The 10,012-nt window shown below is 38.4% G+C and overlaps 2 protein-coding genes across 3 annotated transcripts in view; both read right to left on the bottom strand.

Moving 5' to 3' along the window:
* Nucleotides 1-4,135, bottom strand: part of psmd1 (proteasome 26S subunit, non-ATPase 1) — a 34,330-nt gene extending 30,195 nt beyond the window's left edge. For both annotated transcript variants that reach the window (XM_007541957.2, XM_007541952.2), the window contains exons 1-8: nucleotides 3,972-4,135; nucleotides 3,364-3,407; nucleotides 3,043-3,116; nucleotides 2,715-2,884; nucleotides 2,328-2,536; nucleotides 1,870-2,013; nucleotides 251-477; nucleotides 85-145 (exon numbers count right to left, since the gene is read on the bottom strand). In XM_007541957.2, the coding sequence (XP_007542019.1) occupies nucleotides 85-145; nucleotides 251-477; nucleotides 1,870-2,013; nucleotides 2,328-2,536; nucleotides 2,715-2,884; nucleotides 3,043-3,116; nucleotides 3,364-3,407; nucleotides 3,972-3,987 (945 nt within the window). In that variant the 5' untranslated portion in view covers nucleotides 3,988-4,135. The remainder of the gene's footprint in view (nucleotides 1-84; nucleotides 146-250; nucleotides 478-1,869; nucleotides 2,014-2,327; nucleotides 2,537-2,714; nucleotides 2,885-3,042; nucleotides 3,117-3,363; nucleotides 3,408-3,971) is intronic.
* Nucleotides 4,136-5,337: 1,202 nt separating this feature from the next.
* On the bottom strand, nucleotides 5,338-9,709 carry LOC103130546 (uncharacterized protein C2orf72). The gene is made up of 3 exons (XM_007541965.2): nucleotides 8,638-9,709; nucleotides 7,341-7,457; nucleotides 5,338-6,183 (listed from the first exon to the last, which is right to left on the bottom strand). The coding sequence occupies exons 1-3, from the start codon at nucleotides 9,353-9,355 to the stop codon at nucleotides 6,095-6,097; spliced, it is 924 nt and encodes a 307-aa protein (XP_007542027.1). The 5' UTR covers nucleotides 9,356-9,709; the 3' UTR covers nucleotides 5,338-6,094.
* Between the last annotated feature and the right edge of the window lie 303 nt (nucleotides 9,710-10,012).

Raw genomic sequence — 10,012 nt, forward strand, 5'->3', positions numbered from 1 at the left:
CTAGAACGATTCAGAGACGCCATGAGGAAAACTGAAGCAACAGTTTTCATTATTTAGACAGAATAAACAACAAGAAATGCTTACAGTTTCTGCAGCCTTCCCAGCTGGTGAGCTTCCAGCCTTTTCATCAGTCTCCATTGCTTCACTGGAATCCCATCAAGAAATATTTTAATTAATTTTAGTTGGTTTACAATTTATTGGTCAAGCTGGCCAGAAAATGTGAACCTAAATAGTTTTCAGCTCTTTCTACCTTTCCTTGTCTGCTGTGGGAACAGTGCCTGTGTTTGTGGAGCCAGGCACCGCGGGGATGGGCGTTCCTACGGTGTGCAGGTTCTGAATGACGGAGGACAGGAACTGCTGGCTGGCGCTTTCGTAGAGGTCGAAGCAGATCTGGTAGGCCATCAGCAGGTTGTCCTCTTTCACTAGCTTCTCCAGGATGTCGCTGACAGCCTGAGGGTCATCCAGGAAAATCAGGCACTAGTGGGGAAAAAAGAACGCAAAACGTTAAACGTTGCCATGGTTCAGATGTTATTTATGGAACTGAATGGAGAAAAGATTAGTGTTTGATTGGGAGGCAATAAGGGATCTGGGTTTTATTTGTTGTTGTTTAAAAACAGTAAAATTGTGATTGCATCACAATGTAAAAAAAGATTTCTAAAACAACTATATATCAGGATATTTAGGCCAAAGATTATTTTTGGACAATTTTTTCCAAGTTTTCTACAATCTTGCCAAATATATCTGCTATTTTGAAATTATGTCTGAATGTCTAATTTAAGCAGACAACAAGAAAAAACTGATTTTTTTTTTTATGAAACTTAGGAGGTGGGAGAAAATAATACTGATGCATCTGTGCAAGAGCATAAAACAGCTATACACAGAGAGCATTTATATAGAGGTATAACAAAAAACTTGTGCAGCAAAAGAAGAAAAAAAAAAGGAAAAAAGCCTTGACCACTTGAGAAATGTACTCTGCTCGCCCCCTGGAGGTGTGCTGTGGTATCTAGAACCAACACCTGCAGATAAATTGTGATGTTGAGTCCCCCTGTTTCAGAACTGTTCAATAAATTCCCCAGGGAGATTTGGAGGACAAATTAATACCTTTGCTGTCAACAAAACATGTACATGGATGACAAGACCCAAGGCTTGACATAAGAACATTACGCAAAGCATCACGCTGGTTCTAGAGCTTTGGCTTCTTCCCCGTCATCTACCAGGTGTTGTACGTTGCTCCCAGTAAGGGGTGCAAAAACACCCCACCATGTATATTAAGCTAAGAAAAGCACTGCTCACCAAACCAAAACAACTCTACGCATTCCTGATGGATTTTATGGTTTTAAAACACATCAGATTCACAACCTATTGTCAACAGAGTGACAACAACCCTCCATCAAACCCCAATTCCAAATTTTTAGCCAACTACGGCTTTTACATGAGTTTTTTCACACTGCATGGAGTATGCTGCTGTAGGTCAAGATGCCTACAGTCCTAACCTACCAACTATATTAGCATTTCAGCTAGATTTAGCTTTTTAGCTCTCATGTTAGCTTAGACACTGTCGTGACCTTATAGTTTAGCTTTGTAAACAGTGTTCCGCACAAATTTCTAAACCTCTTCAGGTGGGATTTTTGCATTGACTGAATGTTTCCACTGCTATTCTACAGTTTTTTCTGTTTGCATTGTGCAGGCTTTTGCTTTATTCCGCTGTGCTTGTCTATTTTTTTTACATTTCTGCAGTTTAAATTGTTCTGCAATTTTTATTAAAAAAAAAAATTCAGCTTGGAGCATTCATTCAACATTTTTGCAACACTACAATTTTTTTGTAGTTGTTGTTGAGTTCAAGCTTACAGACATTTTTACTGCAGTTACCTGACAAACGTTGATGAAATCTGGTTTCTCCAGATTCATGTACAGCTTGACCAACACCCGCAGAACCTCGTTACGGAACTTCTTGTTCTGCATCAGGGACATGCAGACCTTCAAGCTGTAAGCAAGGAGGCCGCTCACATCATTCTGAAAAGGACAACCAAAATAATCAATAAATAAAACAAATCTAGACAACAAAACAAATACATACAAAACAACTATAATGTAATTTCACGAGAGAGAGAGAGAGAGAGACAGACAGATGGAGAAAAAAAAAACAACACCCTTTCACAAGTTAAATTTGATTAAATACATCAATATTTGCAGAACAAATCTGACCAATAACTTGAGTTTTTGATCTGAAAATGCAATATGTTTCACAAGATGCAGAGATATTAGAAAAGGTTTAAATTTGCAGTAAATACTACCAAATGTATTCGTGAATGACAAAAGACACTGACCGATTCAAGGATGGTCTTTTCAAAAATGTCAAGACGCCTGGTCTCCAAGGCGATGCCAATAGCCTGTTTGTATTTGTGATCATCTAAGCAACGCAGGAACATCTTGTTGACGATGCCCTCAAGGCGAGGGTCGATTTTCTTCTTCTCCTCATCCTCCGACAGCTCAGCATTTTCCACCCGCAGCTTGGTGTAGTGATCAATGCACTTGGCTGAACAGAATAAAGGGGATACATGCGTTAACTCTGCCTGAATAGGAGTAATGACACAAATATGATTTTCACTTCCAGCAGAAAAACGACTGTGCAAAAATTAACATGTAACGGTCATCATCTCACTATGTACTAAGTTTTACAGTAATAACAGAAGTATTCTTGTTTCATCACTCACCGATGATGGTCTCCACATATTCGGAGTCATCTGTAACACTGAAGAGATCCCCAGCTCCGAGAGCATAGTTCAGGGATTCTTCAAAGGCCCCAAGATGATAGAAAACCTTCGAGGCCACCAGGGCAGCAAATTCTCGGCTCTGAAAAGATTCATCCTCATACAAGACCTCACTGCACAAATAAGAAAACTAGTTTTATTTGACTGAAAAGGAACACACTGGAAATTCACATTTGTTTTTCTGTAAATGTTTACTGTGATTGTACACTTAGAGTAAACATTTCTTGCTGTCCCGTTTTCATCATATTTGAAGTCATTAGTTTATACTTACATTTTATCTACAGATCCTGAAATCTCAGCCCAGAAGTCGTTCACAACGGAGTCTAGTTTATGCAGAGCAAACTCCTGCAAATTAGACAAAAACATTGCTTACAACTTGATTCATATATTTTAAAGCTTTAACCAAAAAAAATAATAATAATAAAAAAAAAAATATATATATATATATATATATATATATATATATATATATATATATATATATATATTTCCATTTACTTTTTTATAAATAAAAGGACTGATACTAAAACATGAACTTTTCATAAATGTTTTACCATCCCATCTGACAGATTACTGTGCAAATAATATTTACCTTTAGCTTTGGCTCCTCTTCATCAAGGAGGGAAATAATCCCAGCTTTGTAAAAGACAAACACAAAGAAAGTTTAATATCCTGAATTTCTGCAAATGAAAAAAAAACAACAACAACAAACAAACAAAAAAAAAAAAACAACTCTCCACCTCCCTCGGCCCTAAACTACTTTTGAGCGCTTTGTCTCCTAGTATGAAATACAGAAATGTTTACACTCCATAAGCAGTAAAATACAGAGAGGCAGTAGATTATAGCTGAAATATTTGGTCCCACAACCCCACACATAACTTTGGCAAATAAAGGACAAATATTTCCAATTCCACAGGATTTGTTGTTCATTGTGATAGAAATAAACACAGCTAAGGAGTTTCTGAAAGAAAAAATAATTCCCATGTTATGGAGGGAAACGATTATTTCAGACAGTTGAAATATTTGTTTCCCCAAAAATAAATGTTTTACTCAGTTAAACCTATTTGAACCACATGAAGCCCTCCAGACGGCTCGTATTATCCGCTGTAACCGGCTGCTAGCACCGTGTGACTCAGCTAATTCAATGGCAGCTAGCTAAAGTTAAAACTACAAAATTAAAAACCTTCTTCTGAGACTCACCGGCAGATGTTATCATGACTGCTACTCGAATAAGTCCCCGGATCCACTAATTAGATTTAGAAGGTGGACGTATTTACGGGTTCTTGGAGAGAAAATATAAGATTTGTTATATGTGTAAACGCTCTGAGCCAACTACACTTCTTTTTGTCCAATAATATCGTAAGCCCCCGTTGGAAAGGACCTTTGTTAGCTGGCCTCCCTTCTGCCTGACCATAAATACACACGATAATATCACTTTATTCATCATATGCTCAAATATGTATAATAATTATCAATAAATAAAAATTTCATGAGAAAAAAATGATAGTTATTTTGTGTTCATTTTTTATTTAACTGAATTTGAGTGTAATTGGTTTACAGAAAGGCATTTTTAAAGACGACCTCTTTCGTTTGACAAGACTCCTCCTCTCCTACATGCTACATAAATTATGTTAATTTTCAGAAGGAGGAACTTTTAACCACAGAACATAACATATAAACTACTTGCCATTTATGGTGGATTCCACCCCAGATTCAGGACCCAAAGAATAGATATATACTAAGAGAAGGAGGCAGAGGACTATGGAGCCACCATCCAAGATGAAACATGCAAGGTCCAAAAATACATCAGAAAGACGGCCCCAATTAAGGACAAGGTGCTTTGTGAATGTCACATGACAATGAAAGTAGAAAAGACTGAGCTGGATGAACCATCATGGAGGAAAAAACAGTCTACAGAATCCACCACAGACAGACAGCTAAAACAGCTGAAGTGACCACATTCTAATAATAGCTGGAGAGGGCAGGTCTGAAGAACAGTGCAGAAGCACTGATCAGTCAGTTCAGGAGGAAGCCTTGACCAAGTGAGCAATAGAGGTCTAATCTACCATACCAACAGGATCCCAGCTGTAGGTCACTGGGTTTGGCTTGTTCATTGAAGCTCAGCTTTCAAAAAGATGTAGTTTAATCACAGTTAATTCATAATGTAACATGGGGGATAATTACTTTTTCACATACTGTTCCATAAGGTGCAGTCATATTTGTCAGATTAAAAATACCTTTAGAAAATAGCAACCTTAAAGCGGATATCAAACATATTTTTCATTATGCACACTTTTTGGTGTGCAAAAAGTATTTTTTATTGGTCTTATTGAAGCCAATTGGTCTTATATTTTAACTTCAAATGTCAAATTTTTATTGTCTGTAAGTGGAAAATTGTCTTATATAGCAGCGCTAAAATATCTATGTTTAATTATTCTACATAATGTGTTTTTCTTAGTGACAAATTCCTAAAATAAACAGACTTTTCAAAGTATATATTTTTTAATGGATCTATAGTTCAACACAACCACATTTCACACACACACACAAAAAAAATCCATACTGATCCATGTTAGTGTCATGGATCATACAGACAGTTAAACTGACATTCTAAATAAATACTTAAACTTTAAACAGCTGCATTTTGTTCCTGTGATAAACAATAGTTGAAACAGTACTTTGTCTAAGGCACAAAGGTCTACTAAAATAAAAGCAAAAACATAAACACATTCACATTGCTTCACAGCATTACAGAAAATCAGCTCTTTAAAAGGTCTGTGTCATTTATTTTCTGTGCAACAGATGGAGCTCTTCTGGGTCACAGTGTCACCCCAGACAGTGCAACAAATTAAGCTAAAAAAATGGAATAATATAGAGCCGTACATTATTTAAGTGTTTAAATTAAAGTATCAAGTAATAAACAAAATACATCAAGAAGAAAGCTCACTTTGGTTCAAGGCTGTTAAAGGAAGAGCTGACTTCATTGTACTATCAACCAGCTATTCTGTGGCTCCTTTCAACACGTGCTTACTTATGTATCACACCTCAGTTGATCTCATCAGATATCCTGTTAATGTGGTGTTACAGCAAAACTATACAGATACAGTAAATCATCTTGAGGTTATTTATTAAGAACAAGTTGTCAGGCAGCATCTTTCAGGGTAGAAATCTGGTTGGCTCAGTGGTGAAAGTTTCAGCACCATGTAATAACCAAGCTGTTACACAACATAATGTTTTTTTTTTGTTTTTTTTGTTTTTTTGTTAAACTTCCACAGTGAGGATGTCCACAGTGATAGGTCTACAGCTGGACACATGTCCTAACATCAGTGGTCCACTGCGGCTTTCACATTAGGTTCAGCAGAGAAGACGCCAGTTTTCAGAGGGAGTCCTTCCTCTGGGCTTCCATCTTCACCTGAAATGTTCAATTAAACCAAACAGGATTTGTTTTTAATTAAGTCACCATTTATGCCTTTAAAAGTTTAGTCGTGAGAGTTTAGATGTAACTACACAGATGTATTTGTTTGAACTAATTCAGCTTCTCTTCATGCTAGAAAGACCAGAATGAAAGCAAAAAAACTATATAAAAAAATAGACCAACACAAAGCAGTGACTAATTGTAAAGTGGAAGGAAAATAATAATTTCTGTTTTACAAAACAGGTTACAAAATGTAGAATGCATTGTTATACTTTACTCTGACAGCCCTAAAAAATGTTGTGGAGAAATTTAAGGCAAGTTTAGGTTGTGAAACAATACTCCAAATTTTAAACATATTCCATAGATTTGTACACTGTCTGAATAAAAGCGTGGTACGACTGCAAACCAGTAAAGATATGATCAGCCCTCCAAGCCATGCCAACTTTGAAGGAGCTGCAAAAACCCACAGCTCACGGTTGAGCACTTCACAAATGTGAAGGAGTGGCAAAAACAAGTCCAGTGTTTAAAAAAAAAACAAGGAGAGGTTATATTTATAGATTGCCTTAAGTCATGCAAAACATCTTCTATGCGAGGGAGAGAACAATCACAGATTCTCAGGTAATGCTGGGCCACACCATGCTCTACATAGCGTTGGCAGCGTCATGCTGTGAATATGTTTTCCCCTGCAGGCTCAGGGAAGTAGGTTGTTGGAAACATGGATGGAGCTCCACATACAGCCTGAGCTGTAGCATGTTAGTGTCTGTCAACAGTCCAGGCCTAGCAGTAAATGAAATTATGTTCCAAGAATTGAAAATTCATTTTCACAGAAACTCTCTGTCCAATCTGGCTGACCTTGATGCTCCACTACAAACAACAATGGGCAAATTCATTCTCGGTTGCTGGAGGCATTTCCATAAAGACTTGCAGCTGTAACCGCAGGTGATTCCACAGAGAGCGGATTCAGAGAGTACAAATGCAGGTCACATTATGTTTTTATTCCTACACCATGCCATTTTTTCCACTTCACGGTTATATTCTCTTTTGTGTTGGTCTATGGCAAAAGTTGATGACCATAAGCAATCAAAACAACCCTACATAGTGTAAGCTAACATTATAAAAAGTAAAACATCATTTAATAAGAATAATGCTGCCACCTTTTGGTCTGCAGTTAGAAGATTTGTTGTTGTTCTGCCTTGTGACTTCTCCCGTCTGAGGCCTGAAACAACACTGGACTGGCCACAAAGGCTGGCTCCCTCTTTCCCCGGCATTATCTGAAAGGCAATAATAAGAATTTAATGATCTGGCATCACATCTAAGAGCCTGATTGTTTTATGAATCCTGCCTTTGTTCTATGGACTTTGCAACTATGCCTGGGAGGGGGAAAGAATGTGTGCAAAAACGCGTGGTCTTGTGAAGGTCACAGATTGACCCACATGTCACGGTGCATGCTGGTCCTGCTTTAGGACGATGTAGGGCCCCTCAGCTATGAGCAAGTCTTGGTCACTAGCCACAAACGTTTATTCAACAAATTGCAGCAGCCTGATAAAGACTCTTGAGTAAACAAACTCAGAGATTTTTTTGGCCATGCAGGAATGTGTCACTGTTATCCTAATCCTTAGTCCGTTTTTAAGTCACGTCTCAAGCAATAACCAAAACTTTTGTGGCTGTAACCAGCTACTAAGATTTAAACTAAATAAATGAATAAATAAATGTTGTAGCCCAGTGACTTTCCCTGTTTTTAATTATCACAAAACACAGATGTATGTCTCTGTAAGTAAATGCTTTCCAAGCACAGTATTTTTGACAACATCTAGACCCACCTGGCTGTGAGGTGTTTTAATTAATTGGATTTTGACATATAAAAGCAACATGCAACTATTTGAAAAACAATTATGTCCTTATAATTAAGCCTTTTATAGGAGGACTTTGTACAACAAATACTAAATTTCCCTAAAAGCAACAGATGCTTTACGATGTCTTTTTCATGCCTGTGTTAGTTTGGTCAGTCTTTGTTATTATTTAGCCCAGAAAAATGTGTTAAAAACTAGATTTTGTAACCCGAATCTCCTGTCCAAATTTAGCCAATACAGAGACATTCCAGGTAGGTTTTCAGCAAGCTCTGCTTTGTGAGAAAGGTCTAAAAGTCATGTCCCATACAAAGAAAATCTAAATAACAACAAAACTGTGTAGCCACCAAAAACAAGCTGTTGCCCAGGGGGGCCCACAACTTCCTAAGTCCAGCTCAGCAAATTAAGAGAGGTGGTACAACTGCTAAAATTGGACTCAAGAGTTTGTAAAGCTAATTCCAGATGTTTCACTTTTTTATGCTGCACTCAGAGGCTGTTGCATGAATTGTGCCCTAGGCAAGACCTCCCGTCTGTATTCCACAATATCAAATTAATAAAATTGAGTAATAAATTAGATTAATCTTAAATTAATTAATGTCTACACCTGCTGTTTGGGATGCAGCGTAAACAGCTTTGGACGTGTTTTTCTTGACGCTCAGGATTCTGTCTTCCGTCTTCGGGATAAAACAGCCGACCCAAATCGTGTCTGGCGAGTGTTTGCGGAACACGGAGCGCATCAAAAGCTCCAGGACTTGCGCACAGCGCTGCGTCTCTGCGCTCTCCTGCTTGGTGTGTATTAATCCAATCAGAGCGGGCCGGGTGACCGGGCCACGCTTCGTGCGCGCCTTTACGTCCTTCAGGATCTCCAGCAGACACAGCTCGTTTGAGGTTCTGCTGATGAAGGTCTGTCTGAAGATGAAGACGATGACCGGGGAGTCTATAGCCCGTTTGGAGCTGTAAATATTAAACCTCCTGGTTGCGGTTCTCTGAGGGTTGCTCCCCGGTCGCTTCTCTTTCTCCCTATCCTTCTCCAAGTCCTTGCTCTTCTCTGTTAAAGGCATCTCGTTGCTTTTTCCGGTCTCTGCCTTGCCTTCAGTGTCGCCCTGATGATCGCGTGGCGCACAGCATGGGAGCTGTCCTTCGCTGCTGTTGTGAAACATGTCACGTATGAACTCCTGAAATACCCCGACGTCATCTCCGTCCACCTCCTTACTTCTTCCACAGACATCACCGACTAGACAAATCCTCTCCTTTCCTCCGATCTGAGCCACAGCCTTCTGAAACTCCATCTCCTCCTCAGGCACGGACTCCAAACCGGACATTTTACCCGCGATGACGGCAGCGCGGATTTGCTTTTTATTATAATTTTGAACTAAAATAAGGCATTGAATCCGTGGAAACCTGCTCCACTGGCCTCCGGCAGAAACTTCCTCCACGACCACAGCGAACACCAATGAGGAGGGATAAGGCGAAGGCTCGCCGCACGCTTCTATTGGCTAACATCATCAATGGGCGGCGCTAATAGTAAATGGTCTTCTTTGAAAGTTGATTAGGTTAATCTTTAATGAACGGCCAAATGCAATTATTTAAGTTAGATTTGCATTTAATGCTTCCACTGTAATTCTCATGCTTTAATCACAAGCATATGCTGCATCTCAAAAAAATTTGAGTATCATTGAAAAGGTTTTTTTTTTTTGTATTTTATTGCCTTAACTCTATTACACATTTTGCATAATTACAGATATAGTTGTAGCATATTTTGAGTGTATATTTTTGTTAAATGTCTTATAACTCACAAACACCCCAAATTCAAGTTCTCAGAACATTTGAATATTATATAAAAGCAAAACAATTATTGAAACTTTGTTTTAATGTTTTAATGAAAAGGTTTTCCATGTATTATACAGGAAACACCTTCAGTGTGGGCTCCTTATACACAAGTTCCTGTGTTAATGCAGCTCTAATGCCACTCCTTATCT

Source organism: Poecilia formosa, unplaced genomic scaffold (genome assembly GCF_000485575.1).
Source record: "Poecilia formosa unplaced genomic scaffold, Poecilia_formosa-5.1.2 Scaffold10, whole genome shotgun sequence".
Lineage (NCBI taxonomy): Eukaryota > Metazoa > Chordata > Actinopteri > Cyprinodontiformes > Poeciliidae > Poecilia > Poecilia formosa.

Bases quoted from the DNA above. Each gene is read 5' to 3' on its own strand.
- LOC103130546 (XM_007541965.2), bottom strand. From the start codon at position 9,355: ATGTCCGGTTTGGAGTCCGTGCCTGAGGAGGAGATGGAGTTTCAGAAG. The intron at 7,458-8,637 runs GTGTAGACATTA...ATTGCCTTTCAG, and splicing joins CGCTGCATCCCAAACAGCAG to ATAATGCCGGGGAAAGAGGG. The intron at 6,184-7,340 runs GTGGCAGCATTA...TGAACATTTCAG, and splicing joins TTCTAACTGCAGACCAAAAG to GTGAAGATGGAAGCCCAGAG.